Here is a 24049-nt window from a genome sequence, read left to right on the forward strand (position 1 = left end):
TAGGTTGTTTATTAAATAAAAACTGTGTTATAGTATAATTCATTTAATCATACCGATGACTATGCGATTATAGTAAAATCAATTAGGGGCTCAGTATATCTTGCCTCTTACATAATAACACAATGAACCGCGGTTATGTAGTGTACGCATTATACTAACTATAGAGGATTAGCGCGTCGGCCTTATACATTTGATATAGAATTTAAAATTCAGTTAATGCACCCCTAGTAGTAGGCGCGCGCGCATTGAGGTAGGCCGTGACGCATACCCGACGTCACCGGGTAGAGCCGGTCGTCGGCCGGGAGCTAGGGCGCGGACAGGTCGGGAGCGGCGCGGGGAGCGCGGGCAGGGCTGTTGTGCAATCGAGCGGTCGACGACCCGGGGTGAACGGCCGTACGACGCCCGCCGGGATGCGCCCGGCCTATATCCGGCGCACCGGTGCAGCGGCAGCGGCGCATTCTAGAGCGACGAGGACCGTTAGGAGCGCACGCGGTGAGGCGCGCGGGGACCGAGCACTCTCACTTTCTCGGTTGGGTCGGCGGCCGGCAAGTAGGTCGCGGGTAACTGTGCGCCGCCTGCCGCAGCGCCCGCACAGTCCGTCGTCAGCCACCAGTCGCGTCGGTGCTCTGCGCGCTAAGCTCCATATTCAGTAGTGTCAGTGGCGAGTGATTGCTATTGTGAATGGTGTCTGGGATGGCGTGCACTGAGCTGCGCGAGCGGCATTCGGTGTTAGTGAGCATGTTGGAGGCGCGCCGCGAGTCCAGCGACTCGGGCTGCTCCAGTGACGAGAGTTCCGATCCTGAACGTGATTCTAATTGCCGCTGTGATCCTCAGGGCTTTTTCCGACGGTCCATACAACAGAAGATCCAGTACAGACCGTGCACCAAAAACCAACAGTGTTCCATCCTGAGGATAAATAGGAATCGGTGTCAGTACTGCCGATTGAAAAAATGCATCGCCGTGGGAATGAGCAGAGATGGTGAGTTTTATAAATTTTTATATTTTACAGAAAATTTGTAACAATTGTTAAACTGTGTGAAATAAATAGTAAAGTTCTCAAAAATAGTATATTTCTTGTAATAAATTTGTTAAAATTGTTAATTTTAATGTTTTAATGTTTTTAGTTATAATAATTCAATAAATAAAAAGTAAAAATAAAATCAAAACTAAAAATAAAAATATAAAATCCTATATTTTATAAAGTTTTATGAAATAATATAAAATGCCATAAAGAATGCATTGCAGTTGACATAACATAATAATATTTTCCCAATTAATATTACGTAGAGTCGTGCGCGCGTATACCGCATCTAAATTAGTACGCAATCAGCATTGGAAGGTCGCTCGCGCAATCTCGTGCATTTAATAGATATTCTGTCATCCGAACGCGCCAAGTAGGACACGCGATTTGCGCCTAGTGGTGATCGCGCGGCGCGTGTTGCTTCACGATCAGATCCTATTTCGGAGCGCGCGGGGCGGGAGGGCCCGGAGGACGCGTGGTGTGGGAGGTCGGTTATGCAAGCGCGGGTGAGCGCACGCTAAGCGGGTCGTCGGCCGTAGTTGCTCAGCGCTTTGCTCCGCTCAGCTTGTTGCGACATTCGCTCTACTCGTACGTAGGCTCCCCTCTTCGTGTCGTGCGCGGTGAAAGCAGAGAAAGGTGTTTCGTAAGCGAGAGAGTGAAATTCGTGTTTTCACTTTCGTAACAAGGTTCATCGCCCCCAATTAATTGTTTAATCATAAACTAAATTATCTCATGCAATTAATGTATCATATGTGCGTTCATGGTCATGTAACTTTCATTTATCGTATGTTGGGCCCATATTCCAAAATAGATCGTAATATCAGATATATAAATTTTAAAAGGCCTGCATGTTCAAAATGGTACACCATTTTAAATGTATCCGTTTATAATAAACTTAGAAAAAAAAATTCAATTCCCTCATTCATTCGAGCAACATCTCCATTCACCACAAATACACTTTGAGTTAGTTCAACTACTCATCACTAGATGGCGCTGTAAGGTGTCAGCTGATTTACGTTGTAGAGTCTACAATCTGCACACTCGTAGCTCTCGTGCCAAAGTAGAGTTTAGTTTTACGGTAAATGTTAATTATTTTTTGTTTTAAACAATTTGTGTAGACATTAAAGTATAAATTCCTGTTCAAACAAAAGAAAATATTTAAATTTATATTATATTATTCTATATTTGATTTCTTTTTTATTACTTATAAAATTATACAATTTTAGCTTCAGAAAATTCATAATTAGGTCCATCTACATTTCAAAGGAAATCTACAAGTCACTGAAAATTCTTGAAATAATTATATATTGCATACAAATATATATATATTAATTATTGCGAAGTGATTTATATATTCATATTCATAAATCATAAACTCCCATAGAAAAAAAAATTCAAAATCAAAATTGAGGAATTAATGAAACAATTAGTAAATCGCGCGAATTAGAGCGGGGTTGCGGGGAGAGATCGTGGCAGAGAGCAGGGGCCTGCGCGGAGTTTATTGACGGCGCCCCCCCGGCCCTCCTCCCCCCACCGAGCGCCCTCCCTCCTCAAGTTCAAGGTTGGCGAGGCGCGCGCCGCAGCGCAGTGCGAGGGAGTCCGGCCCGCGCATCGGTCGTCAGCCCTCATTGCTATCGCTATGTCAGTGCGTCGCTACGCAGTTCGCCACGAGAACTCGAGGCTCGCTCACAGTGCTTCGAACGTCGCAACCCGCTAACTACATCGCGGTGTGCGAATAAATTACCACACTTTGGATTACCACAAGGATTATTTTTCGTGCATAACATTATTTGACGTGTGATATGTGACACTTGTTTTTAATAAACAATAACGTAGTTACCAATTTTAGTTATCAGTGCCTGTTGGCTGTGAATTTATTAGTGTTAGTGTATATTGTAATGGTATCGGACATGGGTGAAGATTTGCCAATACTTAAAGGCATCCTGAATGGAGTCGTCAAATATCACAATGCTCGTATGTATTATGATAAATTAATTTTTATTTTATAATTAATATTGTTTCATTAATTCAATTTTAAATTGAAATAATTTAATAACAGCTACCATGTAGGTATTATATATTATTAGTATTTTCCAAGGAACTGAACATTAACATAAACAAATATAATAAAAACATAGATAGTTAATAATTTTATCGGTTTTTTTATATTTACATAGAAGCAGACATTAGTAATTACTTAACCGTGTTTTCATGAATTAACAAAACAATATTTATATTTACGTAGGTATCTTTAGTTTGATAATAGCTTTTTAATTAATAATTCTAATAATATTTTTGTTTATATTCCGAATATTAAGTTATTACATTTCTACATTAAAACTCATCATGCTTTCCACAATCTTTTATACAATTAAAGATGCGACGGTTTTGTTTTTAAAAAAAAATTCTAAAATTTCTAAAATTTTTAATTCCTGAAACAAATATTGTATGAATTTATAAACAAAAAACCAAACGACCACGCATTATCGGCGACCCACTATAGACATCGCATCTGTCGCGGCCTACATGTGCAGGGAAAGTCGGGAGAAATGGCGAGAGGGCGCTCTCCGCTTTCGTTTTCAATCGTGTGCTGAACGCGCAAACACTTTCACCAGCGCTGGCGCATGAACGCCATAAGCGGCACGCTCGTCTCCGTCGCATACTACCTTTCGATCCGCGACACGTCCGCCGCGAGAAAGTTGTAACACTTTTTAACGTGACCTCGCAGATCGCGCTTTGTCATTACGAACTAGTTCACTGAATCGAAATGCGCTCAACCGAGCCTGCATTTTTAAAACGCCAGACGCAAGGGTCGGTCGACCTTTCCACCGGCCGATGAACTTCTACCCTCTTTCGTCAGCTGCTCGCACACATGGCTCTCGATATGGTCGTTTGTGTATTTGCACGTATTTAACGACAGCTGCACTGCGTTCTATGTAAAGACCACGACCTTGCTCAATATTTTTTGTGTTAAATTCGTCGCTCGATTTATATAATGTGGGTATTTAACTAGTTTTATATTTATATTTTTTCTCTTTTGTTACAGCTGTGCGATTCGGACGCGTTCCGAAGAGAGAGAAGGCGCGTATTTTAGCTGCAATGCAGCAATCTTCCTCATCACGGGCTCAAGAACAAGCAGCCGCTGCTGAACTAGATGATGCACCCAGATTACTAGCGCGAGTGGTGCGAGCTCATCTCGACACTTGCGAATTCACGCGCGACCGCGTGGCGGCCATGCGTGCGCGAGCCCGTGATTGTCCCACCTACTCCCAACCAACTTTGGTAAGCATTCTTTGAAAATACCATAAATAATATTGTTTATTGGAATATCTATATTTAGAAATTAAAGACTTTTTAACGGATTTTAAACGCGATTTATTCATTCTATTATTTTCCCGACGTTTCGAACACTTTACAGCGAGCGTGGTCACGGGGAGACTGTTAAAATCCGTTAAAAAGTCTTTAATTTCTAAATGTATAATACTCGCGTAAAATCAAACCCTAGAAAATACTATATTTATATTTTTTTCTTTTAGAGGATTATGAATACTTTTACTTATCTTTGTTCTCTTTTGTTACAGGCTTGCCCTCTAAACCCTGCGCCAGAGTTGCAGTCTGAGAAGGAATTCTCTCAGCGATTTGCGCACGTGATCCGTGGCGTGATTGACTTTGCCGGTCTCATTCCCGGCTTCCAGTTACTCACTCAAGATGACAAGTTCACGTTGCTTAAAAGTGGTCTTTTTGACGCCCTGTTTGTGCGACTCATTTGTATGTTTGATGCTCCGCTCAATAGTATAATATGCCTCAATGGACAATTAATGAAACGGGACTCTATTCAGAGCGGTGCTAATGCGCGTTTCCTAGTGGACTCTACTTTTAAATTCGCGGAACGTATGAACTCTATGAACTTAACGGATGCCGAAATCGGCCTGTTCTGCGCTATAGTTTTAATCACACCTGATCGGCCGGGTCTTCGCAATATTGAATTAGTGGAGCGTATGCACGCCAGGCTCAAAGCTTGTCTTCAGACCGTCATCACACAGAACAGACCAGACAGGCCCGGATTTTTAAGAGAACTAATGGATACATTACCAGATTTGCGTACTCTGAGCACTTTGCACACAGAAAAGCTCGTTGTATTTAGAACTGAGCATAAAGAATTACTCAGGCAGCAAATGTGGGGTGAGGAGGAAGGTTGCTCTTGGGCTGACTCTGTCGTTGATGAATCCGCACGAAGCCCAATCGGATCAGTGTCGAGCAGTGAATCTGGTGAAGCCGTCGGTGACTGTGGTACACCACTGCTCGCTGCCACACTAGCGGGACGCAGACGACTCGATTCTCGGGGCTCTGTCGATGAAGAAGCTCTTGGCGTCGCTCATCTAGCACACAATGGGCTCACCGTTACGCCAGTGCGACCGCAACCTCGTTATAGAAAACTAGACTCCCCGACCGACTCGGGTATTGAGTCAGGTAATGAAAAACACGAGAGAATCGTTGGACCAGGCTCCGGCTGCTCGAGCCCACGCTCTTCGCTCGAGGAACACTCGGAGGACAGACGGCCGCCCGTGCCCAACGATACGCGTCTAGATGACATGCCAGTACTGAAGCGCGTGCTGGAAGCTCCTCCGCTGTACGACACCTCCTCTTTGATGAACGAGGCATACAAGCCACACAAGAAATTCCGCGCCATGCGCCGCGACACCGGCGAGGCGGAAGCGCGCAGCATGCCCCTGACGCCGTCGCCGCAGCCGCCGCAGCACCCGCACCCCGCGAGCCCGGCTCACCCGGCACACTCGCCCAGGCCCGTGCGCGTCTCGCTGTCCTCGACGCACTCCGTGCTGGCCAAGAGCCTGATGGAAGGGCCGCGCATGACGCCCGAGCAGCTGAAGCGCACGGACATCATTCAGCAGTACATGCGGCGCGGCGAGGCGGCAGCGGCGGCGGGCGAGTGCCCGCTGCGCTCGGGCGCTCTGCTGGCGTGCTACCGCGGCGCGTCGCCGGCGCCGGAGCCCGTGCTGGAGCTGCAGGTGGACGTGGCGGACGCGCCGCTGAACCTCTCCAAGAAGTCGCCGTCGCCGCCGCGCTCGTACATGCCGCGCATGTTGGAGGCGTGAGGCCGGCCCGCGGAGCCGCGAGTCTCCGCTACCCCACCCCGACCTACTTTGAATTAAAACAAACTATGTAGTTAATGATCGTTCGCAAATCGGTTAATATATTATATGTGATAATTCGTTTAAGACGCGTGGTTGCGTGGCCGGTGCAGGACGAGGAGAGCGCAATAGACTGAATAATAATTTAAGACTATATAAGTTTAATTTATAATGCATTGCAGCGCCGGTCGCAGTGTGTTTGTGTGTGTATCGTATGTATGTGAGCGTGCTCAGTCATTTGTTTGTTAATATAAATAATGACAGGTTGTCGAATTAAAATAAAAGAAATTGTAAAATTTATTCAATTTTTTATTTCCTCCCCTACAAAATACAACATTCATTTATTTATTTGTTGCTCTGCCATATCAAGCAGAATGGTGTCTGATAACCATACCTACAAAGTGACACTAAGTGAAATGTAACAGATATATACAATTATCCTTAAATTAAATAACAGACTAAAAGAAATTAAGTCACACATAATATAATTTTCTATAGAAACACATGAAATCTTAATTACATAATACTTATTCAAATTTATATAATTTGAAGAATAGAATCATATAGAATAAAGAAAAATATTAGATTTCATAAAATATTTACAAATACCTATAATACATAACAATATTTCACAACAATACATCTTTCTCAAATCAGGAAAAGACAAACTAAACGTCACTGATACTAATAGATAAAGGCAAGGCAATGCTGAAGGCTTCCCAGATTACTGAGTAAACTGATGCGATTGTAGCGATTGCGGTCGATGGCCGACCTAGCCTGCTTCCGCCTTGCCTACGCGACGGTGACCCTTCCTCACGACTCCACCGCTCGATTGTTCCTACTTCCGCACCAAATAGTTTCCTCATAGAACATCAATGAAATGAGATTATAATTTATAATTATAGTTTTATCGAAACAAACACTACTAAACCGATTTTTACAACATTTATTCAAGGTAAAAGAAGAAGAGAACTTTAGTGACAATACGTATTCGAACAAAGTGAACAAAGAATCGATCTTGATACACAATCTTTATTCACGTCAATATTGTCTGTTGTTGTCAGTATTGTATGAGATTCAAATATAAGCAAAGCGCTAGCCTAATAACCTAATTAGAATATTCTAAATGAAATATACAAACATGTCTGGATATGAAATCCAGCGTCTCAAGATTGACCTCATCTCAAGGCCTCTACAGCTATTGTTCTGTTTAAACATCTGCCAGTTTGTCTGGCCTTCGGAGATTTAAAGGGAAAATTACTATTAGGAGAAATATATTATGGTATTACCGATTTCATCACTTTTACAAACATAAAATTATTTTACATCTACACCGTCACAGACGGTATTTTTTAAGGGCAGTATTTAAACGATCGACTGTAAATATTAAAGTTTTAGTTATGTAACAAAAATAATTAATTGGGGTAACAGAATTACTAAGTGAGCGACTGACTGCGAGCGATGAAAAATTAATAGATCAGCAACTAACAAACATTAATTTGCGTTACATAAAATACAAAATGAGCAGCTTCATAATATTTGAGCGACCTAATATTAATTGTTTGAGTGACAAAATTACGTCCTGTATTTTTTTCATTGAGTATTGAGTGGCATTTAAACGAGAAATAGAAAAATCACTTTGAAAAATACATAGTATAATGGACAGAGTTAGGTACTATCAGTTCAATTTGTTTTTGAAAGTTTTATCAAATAATTTTTTGAACATTTTATTCTAGTGTATTTAGTCGCTCTAGATGAGCGTAATTTAGTCGCTCACTTAGTATAATCTATTCGCTCAACTAGTAATTTAGTCGCTCATATAGTAATGTAATCACACAGTTAGAATTCTAATATATCAAATGGATTGATCACAACCCACCTTTAGTTTAGTACCCTCAATCTGTATCTTATTATCAACCGATATTCGTTGCTTGTTTAGTTTATTTGTCGCTTGACACTTACTCAAATTCATACCACTCAAGTTATCATCAGTCGCTCAGTTTATTTTCAGTCGCTCGTTTTATTATTCCCCTTTTTTTAAACGCAGACGAACTAGAGATGTCGGGGCACACTGCTAATCTAATATATAAAAATCAATGCCACTTTTCGTTGTAATTCCATAACTCGAGAACGGCTGAACCGATTTCGATAATTCTTTTTTTATTATATTCCTTGAAGTACGAGGATGGTTCTTATGTAGAGAAAACGTTAATATGTACCACGGGCGAAGCCGGGGCGGACCGCTAGTAGAGTATATTTTATCACTTGAGTTACTAAATTGTTGTTTGTAACTACCATAGTAGCAGTTTTAGATACAATAATTCTACTACAAGTTCTACAGTATATTATAAGCAAACCAAAATTATTCTGGAATCGGTTAGGCTGGAACTAGGAGAATTAAACAAATTAGTTTAATCAAGAGACGACGTTTTTTATTAATCATAAGCTCCAGAGTAAATGTGACGAACCTAAACCACTTATGATTCTGTGTCTAAACTGGCAATGACTTTATATTAGGCTAGCGTTATATGGCTTTATATCGACACGATTCCCAGATAGCTTAGTTCAGTAAATTTTGAAATGAAATGATTGTGAAATATTGGAAACTAGTTCGTAATTTGTAACGGGTATTGACCAGGGTCCGGGAGCTGGCGCATGACAGGAGCGACGCATCGGCGCAGTGCACCCCGGCCATGCACTTGACTCCTCAGTGAGGGTGCATCGTCCGCCCTTACCCCTGCCACCCTCCTCTCGCCACATCGCCACCCACATAATCCTGCGGAAAGGTCATCCCGCTCCGCTGAAATGCCAATAAGGATGCTCAAGTTTTATAACGTTATTATAATGTTAATAATCACCGCGGCATAAAGTGCTTGCAAGAAACGATTTTAAAGCATTTTAATAAGGAAACCCACTTGGTTTTCATGAAATAAAAAGTTACGTCATATTTTCAATCTAATATTTTTTGTACTTAAAATATTCTCAATTCTATGATCATCATATTGTTATGAAAACTCTGTCAAATTTAAATTTAGCCATTCTGCAATAAGGCGTTTGTCAAATATTCTAAATAGGTAGTTATTAATAAATGGTAGGTAATCGTTAATAAGGTATCCTGTTTCCGTGTGAACCATCGCCCGGGGCCGACCTCGACTCACAAGGTCGCGAGCGAACATTTAGTGTTTTCCGTGTGTCGCCTGAAGGTCTTAGACGATGACTATATATAGCATACCTATTTACCTAGTACATATCATTAAAATTATATGTGAAATAATCATTACTTTTACTGGATTGTCGTTCAGATTGTAGACAAGGAAGGAATGGTGTGTCACTACATGTAGTATGTACTACATGAAATATTTTTTTCCGTTTTCCTCATTTTTTACTAATGAAACAAAGAAACATGGAATGAATAAAAACCGTTTTTTTAATAATAATTTTTTAATCGTAGTTATCGTATAATGTAAACTAATTTTAAAAGGTTTACTTTTAAATTGCATTATCAGTTGGCACAAGTAACAAATGCATTCTGAATAGGATTACCTACAAACATTCAATCTTTTCTTAATTTTTTTATAAACTATATTTATGTAATTAGGTACACTGTTGGATTTATCTTTTTAAATAAAATAAAGATTACATTTAATAATATGTTTCACAATGATCCTTTTCTCTGATTATTGTACTTAGCAGAATATTTTGCATAAAGAGGTAGGCGGAAAAATGAGGCTGAGGGGTTGAGCGTGGGCGAGCGGGCGAGGGTGGCGCTCCGGGCGAGTGGGACGAGGGGCGAGAGGGGGGGGCAGGGGCGCGGGGCGCACGGTCGGTTTCAAGGTTGCAGAGTCACAGCCGGGCAAGGTCGCTGTGCCCGCGCGTGCCCGCTGCCCCTGCCCGGCACCCCTCACCCCCGATCACACCCTAGATTTGCGTGGGACGCGACCTTTATCCACGCTCCAGAGAAGTAATTGTATACATACATAAATATCTAATGTTTTTTTTCTGGCTTACGTAACGCAACGAACAAGGTTATCGGTTTCTGGAAAATGTGTGAATAATCTCATTGTCGAGTATCAAGTCGTTCAATATCATATAGTACCTACAAGTCATACCTATGATTTATTTAATATAAGTCACAGGTACATAACTGCGTAGTTATTTTCCGACTTCCCTTGCAAGTACATAAGGGACTGTTATGTACATTTAATCTGTAAAGTGGTATATATACAGCTTAATATCTGTGCTACTCCTACACACTACCCTGCTGTTGTCGAAACCACCCCCGGGGGCCGGGGGGTAAACGTCTAAGTGACATTTATACAATAAACAATGTATTATGTAGAGTTCAAAAGTAATATGTTAATTAATAAGGTAATAGGTAGGTATAGGTTTTTTCGACACTAGGCCATCATATTGTTGACCTTTTGGCATCTCGATAATAATAATAATCAAATCATCACTTTTTCCGTTATCTACATTTATAGTAGTAGACAGTAATTCAATATTCTTTAAAACATACCTATACTGAAATGAAAATGTAAATGATCATAAAGTATTTATGTAAAAAAATTAACAATCAAATTATTTATGGTAACGCAAAATACCCACGTGTAATCAGGAACCTTGTTTGACGTCATAACCTTTTGACCTTCAGTTTCCAACACAGGCATATCTATATTATTAGGAAAGGATACAATGGATACCATTTTCTTTAATTTATTTTTAGGTTCGTAATTTTTTAGCAGTTCGTATTAGAGTGTTACAACTTACATTATACATATATTCTCATTACATCTCTCTATAACATAGAGATCATAATATACCCTAATTCAATAAACCCTTCGTCACTCGCAGTTTTTTACAAGTTTTATTAATGTATAAATAAAATGGACGCATAATGAAATCAACCAATTGTTTTTTTATTTTTATCACGCAAATGTTTATTTTAAAAAATTATCATCTTATCTAATTGAACACATTTTTTACTCGCATGATTACAATATAATACAAAAATATAGGTAGGTACTTATCTCATATTTTGATTAAATTGTTTTGACTCTTGTTCTGTGTAAAGCTTCAATTCACATATTATTTTCCATATCATAATACTCGTATGTACCAACGTGTAATAATTGTTTTTTTTTATAACGTTCTCGTTTCTAAACTTAATTTCATGGATTGACGTTTCGATGCATTCTCTTTATAGTATGGAACTCATGTTATGTTATGACGTCTTTAATATAATACATCCACTACATCAAAATTATTTCACAATCGAAGATAATACAAAAATCCTAACACAATATTTTATACAGTCAGTTTACAGTAAATTCTGATAGAATTTTTATCTAATACCTTAATTATCAGTTTAGGCGTATATTTGTCTGCGTTGCTCATTAGTAAATCTTTAGGAATTAAGTCTCTTAATGATGTGACGCAATAAGTTTTCCTTGTTCCTTGTAACGTGCAATCACAATAGGTTTATACGCTTATCTGTTATGTAAAGTGTACCTAGTTATCAGGGCAAACCGTTTGCGGACGATTTGTCCTCGACCTCCACTCCGCCTCAGTTATGTTACGCGTGTCGGTAATTGCGTAAGGGATATTAGCAATAACAATTTGTTTTAAATAATATATATGTTCTTATTCCTCAAAGATAACTAAATATAGTTATCTTTGAGGAATGTTAAACTAACTTGTAGTCTTAACAATATCACTTTTTTTTTCACTTTTAGAACCTACTTACTACGCTCAACGACAAGAAAATGCGTCTAATGCTATCTCCGAAGTATGTATGTATTTATTTTTTATGAGCCATAGATGAAGCAAATTAACGATCAGATTTTAAAAACATTTTCAGTCAGATCATCTGCAGATATGTTTTTTTTTATACACACATATACACAAGCGACGTGTTTTCAGATCGTTAATTTCTTACTTAAAATTGGGAAATAAAATTCTTAAGTCACTCACACACAAGCAATTAAGTTTTTAATCCATACTAATATTATAAATGCGAAAGTAACTCTGTCTGTCTGTCTATTACTCAATCATGCCTAAACTACTGAACCAATTTGCATGAAATTTGGTATGGAGATATTTTGATTTTTATATCGCGGCCGGGACTTAATAGAGGTCCCATTTATTGTTGTACTGACATGTATGAACAATTGAACATAGGTACTTTAATGTATTAAAACTGTAAATAAAGTATTTTCAGATGAAAAATTAGGTACAAATATTTATGTTCTTGAGGGGTGATATTTCTTACTGAAGTAATGTGAGTTTCACGAACGATAACCTCAAGGTATATAATCTCTTAGTTGGAAATTTATTATATCTAGACAAATATACATTTACAAAACTGATAGGTATTGAAATTTAAAATAACTAAACACTAAACATTGCGAAACTTCTAATTCGGGAAAACATTAAGAGCCATCCCGTGAATCACACATTTTCCGAAATCTGATACGGTAATTGTTACTATATATTATAATATATCAATAATATCTAGTATATAAAATCTATAGGTTTATGAAATGATTTATTGAATTGAAACTTTACAGAAATACGTCGTTAAATAACGTTGGGGTTGGAAAAAAATTAGTGTAACATTTTATCGTAACGCGTGACATTTTTCCGTTACGCGCCATCTTTTTCTTATCCCTGCAACCACGCGTGATTCGACGAATTTCTTTAAAGTATTTTTTGTTTAATAAGGTCAATAAGAAGTTTCACTTCTTACGTGTGTACACGCACACATTTTTTTATGATAAGCTAGCTACGTTGTTTCTTAACACACTTATATTTAGGGTACACACACTTTTATTTTGTAAGGAGGATTGTAGACAGCTCGAGCTACGTAGGTGCCTTTGAACTCAAACTCAAACTCAAACTCAAACATTCATTTATTCAATTAGACTACTATTAGTAGCACTTTCGAATCGTCATTACATAAGTATTTTTAACATTTACCACCGATTCGGAAAGCAGTATCTATGGAGAAGAATCGGCAAGAAACTCCATAGTTGCTCTTTTAAAATCATGTCAATATTACATAATATGTAACTTATATCTAACTTATACATAATACATCATAATATGCCAAAGAACTGTCCTGTGGTTTTTACGCGACAACCCTCCATGGGTCTTTATCGTCCATATATTCCTGAATACTGTAGTACGCTCTCTGAACTAGTACATTTTTTATATAAGTTTTAAATTTAGAACTACTAAACTCTTTAATATTGAGAAGAATTCTATTGTAGAGGTATAAGCGTATACCTTGACCCATAAATGAATTTTTAACTTTAGCTAATCGGAAAAATGGCATTTCAATTCTATTCCTGTTCCTTGTGCCATAATCGTGTCTATCTCCTACCCTTGTGTGTAAGTCGGCGTTTTTGTGAACATGTAAAATATTATTAAATATATACTGTGATGGTACAGTAAGGATACCAGTATTCTTAAAATGATCTCTTAGTGAGTCCCGAGCACGTAAATTATATATAGAGCGAATGGCTCTTTTCTGTAAGATAAATATAGTTTCTATATCTGCAGCCTTGCCCCACAGTAGAATTCCATAGGACATAATGCTATGAAAGTAGCTGAAATAAACCAATCTAGCCGTATCTTCATCGGTGAGATGCCTTATTTTTCGGACTGCATATGCAGCTGAACTGAGCTTACCTGCAGCGGTGTTGACATGGGCTCCCCACTGTAGTTTCTCATCCAATGTTAACCCTAGAAATACAGTAGACTCAGTTGGATGCAATACCTCCCCGTTCAAGGTAATATCTCTGTTCAACTTTTTTACATTAGGAAGTAAAAATTCAACACAAGTGGTTTTTTTGGCATTTAATAATAAATTATTGTGTAAAAGAGCACTGTTCACTTCGTCAACATTTGGGTCATGCCTATCCACATTAAAAATTAATGAGGTATCATCTGCAAACAGAACTATTTCACACCTATCCTGCAAATAATAGGGAAGATCATTGATATATACCAAGAACAAGAAGGGACCTAAAATGGACCCCTGTGGAACACCAATGTTAATTGACACACCGCTTTGGTTGACCTTTAATAAAATTAAGAAAGCTTAATTTCACCCAACTTATTATATTATGATATATTTTTATTATTAAAGCAATTGTTACTCGTAGATGAAATGACAAAACAATCATATTATAGTATGATATGACTCTGATCATAAAGACCGAATGCAAAGCTCTGAGTTCTGACTATAGGATCTTTAGTTAGATAGATTCGTCATGACGTTTTTTCAAGAGTGTTTAGATTTCTTTTAACAAATTCATTTCAATAAAGTCATACAAGCAATATGGTGTACAACACTTTTTAAATAAATTTTTGCAAATTTCTAAATTTTTTTCCCATTGGGATCTCAAAACTAACATCTCGCTCCTATTGTTATTTTAATTAGACTGATTTTAAAAGCCTGAATTGTAACTCTGTCTTAGTTTTTCACTGGATTCTCCTTATGAGATATTATGTGACTTTGCGAATGCTGTCTCGATGCTGAATGTGTTCAGCATCAACCAATGGTAGTTATTTTCCCGCATATATATATGTTGTGGTCACTCCCATTCCCAACAAATATTGCTACAAAATATCCTGATTAAACCGTAAGGACAGATTTTTTGTTCACATTCAACAAACAAAAAAATATGATAAATTGAGGTTAAATTTGATCAAATATTCTTCTGTGATCCTGCGCGATGTTCAAAGTTTCTTATGTCCTCGGCCTTGATATAATAGTCATTTCGGCAGTCGGCTGGGAATCTAGGTTACGACAAGGGAAGGGATCGAGGTCGTTCCATTAATTATTCCATTTACAAATTGGGTTGGTCTGAAATTTCATTACGTTAAAGACAATGTTTAATAATCATTAATATTTGTATAACTTTTTATGCCTTAACTTAATGAAATTGATTTATTTATTTACACATTTTTAGAAAAGATTAAAGTCAGAAATAAAAAAGAAGTATTAAATGCGACCGCATATATAAGGAAGTCAGTTTTTAACATCTTAATGTTTAATTTCCTAATAAGATAAAATACGCAAACAATTACGGAAAACAACAGAACGTGTAGGGATAGAGTCGTGAAGTCGTAAACATAATATTATTTGCTGGTTAACTTAATCTAAATCCTAGTTACATCATACATTATTGTAACATTACAGATAGACAAGGAAATTAGATGTGATAGACAGATGTTGGATCGCACGATGGTTGCATAAGTTATACAGTGTCCTGAGGTAGAGGAGCCGGGGTGAACGTGGGAGGAAGGTCATAGCAAGGTCGCGGGGTCGCGCTAACAACCCAATATCTGCGCATGTATAAATATATAACGATATCTACCTACCAAAATTTGTACGGCTTAAAAAACAACGTTGGAATGAGAGCATGCGGTTTGACACGTGATATACCTACGAGCTATTTATTATTTCATTTTACAGAGATTCGTTGTATCAGCTATGGTTAATATGAACTATGTCGAACAAGTAGGTATCAAAAATCCAAAAAGTATAATTTTATTGTTTCTTTGTAGTTCATGTTTGAATTTTTTTTTTTTGTAGGAATTTCATCAGTCCTGGACTTCAGGATGCGTGGTGTTTGAAGTGCCGGAAACTAATAAACATAATTTATATTAAAATAAGGAAAGTCCTTCCACATACGTGTAATGTGTAAATAGTTATGTAGGGTAATAGGTGTTATTCAGTGAACAATTACTTAAAAAATATGTACAGCTGTGTAACCATTGTATGTGAGTATGCTCTACCTAAATAAATAATTACCTGTATAAAATGTGACCCAACAACCTTAAAACAACGTAAACGGTCGACTTATTTCATCGGGTGAACATAGCACTGATGAGCAGGGCGTCCTTCGGGCCACATCAGCCATGATGTAGGTCACTAATATCTCTCGTCCTTGACCTACGGTATATATTGTGTGCCCTTCACAACACCCAATGTACCCATTCCGGTAGCTGCCAACACAGTGACAATTGGCAAGGGCGCCTACAATTTAGAACACCGTTTTTGTGATGCTTTTTTTATTTTCTTATAAAAGCTGTTTTCATTTAAACGAACAATTGCGAATCAAATATACCTACGAATACTAAATAATGAAACGTAAATCGACAAATGCGAACGTTCTGAAAATAGTTACATGACATTACCATGACCTTGTGGATAATTACGACGATCGAAATCACTGGTTTGTGATACAAAGGAAAATCGTGTTTTCGCGAATTATTCCGGGAAGCGCTGATAGAGGCGAATAACGGGTTGGCTATGATTATTCAGAATAAAGATATCTCGATACACACAGGCGCACGGTGTGTCTACGTACTAGGACGTGAGACCGCGGGCGGTAGTGTGCGTGTGTGTGACATTGAACTTCACTCTTCACGCGGTTGCGGCGCACGAGTTGCGTAACAAATTCACATTACTCCGGCTGGTACTCACCGAGAGTGGCGTGAGACATGATAATACATCAGTGCCAGCGAATTACTGTAGATAAATAAAATATCACTTTGGTGATGCAGTTTCCGATTTCAAGATCGTTATTCGCATCTCAAGCTTCACACGAAAATGTAAAAATATAACAGCTCTACATGCCATTATTATACCATTCACATGAAATATAGCATAATATTATACTTATTCCCAATAATGAAAAATGACCCCTTTTGGTAGTAGTAATAAAGTAGACAAGTAGTTATAGTAGTAGTATCTTTGCTTCAATAAATTATTTATAGTTTTCTCCATCATCTAGAGTAGAGTCTAGACTTTAGAGGTTGATTGGGAAATCGATATCGAGGTGTAGACCTCTTGTTATGGAAGTGTAGATATTTTTATGGAAGGAAAAATTATATTTTGAACTTTAAAGACATTTACTAAATAAAAATAATCACAATAGTAGTATAGGATATTTATTTTAACTGTAAATAATTTGGGAAACTTGTTACTTCCGCATAATATGTATATAACTTCTAAAATATGGTACTTAAGGCTTATAAATGTTCTTATGTCAGTATTTGACCAGTTAGCTCAGTCCTTGAATGTCAACTAATTCGCAACAGTTGCTTCCGCGACGCTGCGAGGTCACCCTGTATAATAACAATATTTATTGACGTCTTGCCGAGTGGTGACCGCGAACTTGCCCACTTATATATCACTTTGTTTCCGTGAACAACTATGAACCAATCGCTTCCTAGTGCTTTTGAGTAAATGGTATCCTTACAAGGATATTATGTGATAAAATATAGGAATTGAAAGTCCCAACTACCCTTGAACATAAACTGATGCATAATTTCTCTATCATATTATCAGAATTGTTTTTTAAGGCCAAGTAGGTACCTAAGTCATCTTTATTCTTTGCCTTGCCAGACCGAGAAGACTTTATTTATACATCTTTTTCGACCAAAGAATTTCCAGCTCTAACGCTTATGCGCATTCTCCAACCTCTTTATTAATCAAATCAAGTAAAATCTTAATTACCTTTTTTTATAGTGGGGAAATCATGACGGAGTTCTACCGACTAAAACCCCACTCTGTTCCATCGCGCTGCTTTGGACGGAACTGAACGGGACGCCGGACGGACGACTCTACCGCGGGTCCCGCCCAGGCCCCAGCAGATGCCCGTTTCCAGGCCCACCACTAGAACCCCCCTCGCTGGCGGCTGCTGGAACGAAGGCTTACGCCACCAACGCGCAGACAATGGATCTTTCCAACTAATTACCTAGGATGTGGTTATGACTTGCTATTAAAGGACTCTAATGGCAGAAGTAATAAAAAGAATTATGTAACTCAAGTATGTAGGTATGTGTATAACTCATAAACCAGGTGGCCTCCGCAAATAATACCTAATAAAGCGACAAGTGACGCAGCTCGGAGCGGCGCGGGCGCGGGCGGAGCGGTCGCCTATCAGACTGTACAAATAGTTGCAACCTTGAGATTCGGCGCGAACGACAAGGTCACCGCGCAAATCGTTATCAGCGTGACGTCAGCGCATGACCTCCGAGAGACCTTCGTTGAGGTGCCCGCGCGATAACGCTACCAACCGATGACGACCGATAGGAGCGCGGGATCCGCTGCAACTTCGCGACTGTGCGAGCTTCCGCGTTGCCACTTTCCACGTGGCCTTTACGCATCTGAATACTTGTTTTGTAACACAAATATACATAAACACAATTTAAATAAGATAACATCATTTCTATTTAAAACTCTTAGATATATTATAGCTATTCTTATTGGATACACAAATCGCTTACTGGATTCCATTATGTCCGATTTTTTTAAATCTGATGGTTAATCTATGTCGATTCTAAACTATTTCGGTTGTTGGCATTCTTCCAAACGCAGCGTCACATAATTTGAATTGAAATCACTTTCTTCAAGCTTATCCGCCGTAATATTTGCACGACCTTGTATTTTCAGGGTCGAGCTAAAATATCAACATGACATTTACACAATTTTCCAATATTAAGCATTATGATACCAGGAAGTGTTTCTAAACTTCAGATAACAATAAGTAATAACCACTCATAAATTAACATATTTTTTAAAGTTATTGATACTGATACAATATTTACAACGTGAAATGTACTGGTTAATATTATTTTAAAAATTCAATTTTAAACGCGGTTTGAAATACTACCTCGCCGACTAACTTATTTTTTTCGGTTATTCCTTTATAGTTTAGCTTTAGCCTATTCCAATATATAAAACGAATTTATTAGAAAATATTCAAAAAACTATTTTCCGAATCCTATGATGGATTTTTATATCAATATAATATATCCCTACAAATTAATATAAAATTCATATTTATTTTATCCCGTTGATGCAGAAACGTTCTACAGTTAAGACTGCTGTTCCGCCAGAAGGTATTATGGAACACAAACCTTTTATAGAAATATAAATTAAAAATCTCTTCTCTTTATACTCAAACTTTCTTAATTTAGAAAATTTCGAATTATACGGAAAAACGTAAACTTTTATCTTATTACTAAATATAGAGATTAATATTTTTTTTAGGCTGCTCTCTATAATACACAAAACTTGGTATATTAAGATGTTAATAAGGACAAATTGTGTTAGTATTATAGTACTGTATACTTTCTTTTAAGGCATTGGAAAAGTGGACCACAGTGTTTGGGCGAGGCGAGCTTGACCTGAATCTAAATACGAAGGTATAAGAGAAATCTTCACCGGTTCGGAGGCTGCCAGAAAGAGCCGATGGCCGAGTCTCGAGAGAAAGGACTTCGTCCTTCGTTGTAGCACCTTGTTTACACTCGCACTAAAGATTATATCAAACCATTTTGCATTAAATCTTTAGTTTCTAAATGTTACTATCGTGCACCTACTTTTACTTAACTTTCACTTATGTAGAGAAACTAAATGGGGTAAGTGTATCATAAAGATATTTCTCGTGACCAAGATTAGTGATTACAGATTAAATTGTGTTATTGTGCAATATTAAATTAGTATTGTAGTATTTTATTATGCGAAGACCATATGCAAAAAAAATACTGAAATTATATACCCATGTATCAAACACAAACATATTACATATAAAACATATTACATATATCAAGCTCTACATTATTTTTATATTTCATTAATTAATACAAAACAAAAAGTAATGAACATAGCTTATCTTTTTTTTAATAAAACATTTATTTGATCCGTTAATGAACGTTTCTTTTGCTCTATTTACTTAAATTTACAAAAAAAAATCTTGCTTACAATTAACGTAAAAAATGAAAATTTTTGATATTATTTATTAAAACCTATTAGTAAGCTTCGTGAAAAATTTGAATTTGTATTGGGTAGATATGAATGTAGAAAATGAGTATACTGTGATCTCACTTGGCTCAGTTACTTATGTCAGACAAAATCTACACACAATCATCACTAATGTAGGTCAGGGCAGTGGGCCGCATTGTCACGCGTCGTTGCTTGTCTTCTTATACAACCATACTTTTCAATGTAACTCATATTTAAATTTGAACATATCATCGCACTTGATACATACTTTTTCTATTTATTGCAATTATTATATTCAATTTCGAGAGGATTCGTTTAAAATGTATTTTGTAAGAAAAAAAATTGTGTTTCTCTTTGTCCTAGATTACAAATGTTAAAAGCTCCATATTTAAAGGTAAATCCTTAAATATCTCGCTATCATCTTCACGTGAATATGATATAGTTTTACTAATTACCTGTTGTATGTAAATACGTTAATATCAATATTTTTATGAAATTATAAATATGCCGCAGGCGTAGTATTTCATTTTACGTTTAAACGAGGTGTTTATTTGCATTATCATATTATAATGATCATGCGTTTTGCTTTCTCGTATTTCAACACATAACCTCTTGGTCACTGACCTGCATTTTTAGCTTATCCGGCAAGTGACAACACCCACTTTTTCCGATTTGCCACGGCTTGTATTGGATTATTTTTTGTTTTATTCTTCTGAATCAAGTGACAAATGGAGCGCAAACGGGCGCAATGACCGACATCTTTCAGTATTAAAACGAAACGATTAAGCTCCTAAAAGATACATTTCAACAGACAATTTTTATGTTCTGTCTTCGCTACATTTTTCTGGAAAATTTACAAGTACTAAAAAAAATAGGAATTACTTTTACAGTATTTTCACGGATTATTTGTGCAATGTTTTGTTTTATTTATACATTTATCTTAGGTATCGGTTCAACAGAGACAATGAAGTGAAAGTATAAGTGTTTTCTCTTTTATATTGGCGTTGACTATGAGAACTTGTGTTCAGAACTACAATTCTGTAGAAATGTAAATAGATATAATTTATGTTTTCTTTGTTTTTACGTCCTTCAATATCTTATTGGTAATAATTATGAAATAACCTGAAATAACACAGTCGTCAATACGGTACAATAACAATAAGTATCAATTGTTTATTTTGCCAGAACATTCTGAGGTTATTAACTCGGGTGCAATTTTAGCTGACATTGGATGATCCAAAGAGCAAATTCGCTTAGTTGACAAAATCGGCGATTTGCGACGCATTTTCTTGTTTATCGACACTCGACAAGTTCACGTGGCGCACAGTGCTCCCATTCACCTTACTTACACCTTACACCGCAATAACATTGTTTTAGAAGTATGTTAACAACAATATTTTGCAATACATTTGAGACATGGCACAAAATTGACACCGTACTTAAAAGTACGATGGCCTTTTGGCGTAGGTACATTATGGTTCACCGTCCATGCAGCATTTCTATTTCATTTTATTATTAATTTACGTAGAAACAAGTTCCTTCTGAAATAAATCTTGACTTCTTTAAAATGAACAATGGTGAAAATGCGTATCCATACTAATATTAATATTATAAATGCGAAAGTAACTCTGTCTGTCTGTTACTCAATCACGCCTTAACTACTGAACCAATTTGCATGAAATTTGGTATAGAGATATTTTGATACCCGAGAAAGGACATAGGATAGGTTTTATCGGGCCACGGGCGGAAAGCTAGTATCATATAATTTGTGGTAACTGGTATGTATACATTGCGATTCATTGTTTTTATACGAGTATGCAAACATATTATGTAGGTTTGACTTGATACCGAAACATACAAATGTGGATTGCATAGGTACAAAATATATATTTTGTTTTATCTTTAAGAAACAACAGAACAGTTCCAAGGAAGTTTAGAGCTGTGTGATTAATTAATACATAATCTTAGGCGTTAATGTTATCACAAATCAAATAAAGACTACGTGAGTTATTACAATCCTAATGCGGAAATATTTCAGTGTTTATTAAGTCATACTGATATTTCATGATGTTACGTACGAAATGATAACTCATTGCCATTCATAGAAGCGTCTGAATATTGATGCCAAAATACCTTTTACAAATTAAATTGTTGGTCATCATAACGAGAAAATGTTGCATTCTTACTTAAAAAAGTTGCAAATTCCTGTGAGTTTGTTTTTAACTTTATACAATTTCGGAAATAAACCCAGTGTAATAATTTTTCTTTCAAATATTTTCTCAGCTTTTTTTAACATAGCGCACACTCCGTTGTAAAACAGATTTCTTTAATTCACAGTAACATAATAATATAGTCACATTACCTACAAGTTAGACAGACCTTGCAATCAGGACAAGGAAGTCTAGATAAACTGCAATCATATTATCGTTAAATACCATTACATATAGTAATCTTAAAATTGTTCACAAAAGGATCCTTAAAATAGATATAACATTAATTGTATCAGCTAACAAAACTTATTGGCGTTGAAAAAATAAGAGAACATAATATGGCGAAAATTAAAATCCATGTGAAGTCTTACTTAGAGTTTCCTATTACATTTTACTAAAATGATTTTGAGACCTAAATACGAGTTGGTTGGTTTAATTGACAATTGAGTCGAATGTTAAGAAGTTTTATAAAGGTCATCATTTAGAGATAAGTAATCTCTAAATGAAAAACCAACTGTTATACCATTAACTCTTTTTGCTGGTCATTTGAGTAAGAAATAAGATTAATAAAAACAAATAGTATTATTTTAATCAGTGATTAGTCCTTGTAAGGCGAACACGCTGTACGGGGGAGTAGTGTTGTAAAGCGGCCTTGCGGCAGCATCATACGATATTTTCGCTCTGGGCGTTAATGCGGAAGACTATTTCAAGAGTCAGGGTCGGCTCGGCGCCCGTCACCCACCGACGCTACGCGCTCACGTGCTCTTCTCAGATTTCCAATAGGAGACGTACTGTTTCATCCATTGATTGGTTTCTGGAGAAGGGCCTGAGGAACAAATATCCCAAATTGTTACATTGTTACTTAATGCCCGTGACAAACCCACCTATTATATTGTCCTATTGATATAAATACTCTCTACATATTATTTACCTATATTCTATCTGGCTTTGAAATCAGAATAGACAGTGATCCTAATAACTGTAATCTACATACTATGAAAAAGAATGATCTGTCGACCTTAACCCGCTTGTGTGAAGGTAGCATACAGTATAATGTACTAATGTAAATAGACAGGAAGCCAGTCCAATGTCAGGAAGCCAAGAAACAAATCGGTTATTAGTATTAGTGAATCTTTTCAGTGTCTTCAAAAATCCTGAATAACCGAATTCTATTAGGTATAGTAGTAATAGTGACAAAAAACTTTTCAATAGAATATACGCTACACTGTTGACTTAATTGGATGTATTATTTGGTTGATCTTGAATGAAAATGCCAATAACAATACAGTTTATTTTTATTAAATTATCGTAAGGACCACTCGTGTTTACCGCGTGTCCGCGTGTCCTCGAATAGCCTCCACATGGAAAGTACATTGTTCCACAGTTGTCATTAGCTGAAGCCTTGAACTTTGTGAGCGTGGCGGTAAACATGTTTGCGCAGTAAGCACTGCGCATTCGATATTGCTATGACGTCCCTGTGTCGCCCTATAAGTACCTACTGTAAATTATTTCTATAATAAGGTTTATTCCACTGCTTATTGCTCATCGTCCACGTGACATTCATTATATTGCGCGGAAAAATGATCTAGATTTTACAGCGTTCAGTCTCACAGCTCACTGCGCATGGGTTTTATTTTTTTCTACTTGAATTAATTTCTTTAAGTCGTATTCTAACTAAGCTATAATCTTTAAACCTTTTTGTATGTCTACTTTATGTATGTTACACATAAAGATTCCTCAAAAATTACCTGTGCTGGGTGGTAAAGTGGCCTTATAAAACAATATTAAACTTCTCTTACGTCATAAAAAAACCACTTGTTACAAATCGCCAAGAATATAGATATAATAAACAATGATCAAGGAAACA

General features: G+C 37.0%; 1 protein-coding gene across 4 annotated transcripts in view; it reads left to right on the plus strand.

The window, feature by feature from the left end:
- The window catches only part of LOC123690925 (ecdysone-inducible protein E75), an 81222-nt gene extending 74751 nt beyond the window's left edge, over window positions 1–6471 (plus strand). For 3 of the 4 annotated variants that reach the window (XM_045635079.1, XM_045635080.1, XM_045635081.1), the window contains exons 3-5: window positions 835–979; window positions 4068–4303; window positions 4603–6471. In XM_045635079.1, the coding sequence (XP_045491035.1) occupies window positions 835–979; window positions 4068–4303; window positions 4603–6135 (1914 nt within the window). In that variant the 3' untranslated portion in view covers window positions 6136–6471. Of the gene's footprint in view, window positions 1–834; window positions 980–2602; window positions 2996–4067; window positions 4304–4602 lie in introns of those variants that run through there. The other variant, XM_045635082.1, reaches the window with a different exon arrangement.
- The last annotated feature ends 17578 nt before the right edge of the window (window positions 6472–24049 follow it).

Source organism: Colias croceus, chromosome 4, assembly GCF_905220415.1.
Source record: "Colias croceus chromosome 4, ilColCroc2.1".
Classification (NCBI taxonomy): domain Eukaryota; kingdom Metazoa; phylum Arthropoda; class Insecta; order Lepidoptera; family Pieridae; genus Colias; species Colias croceus.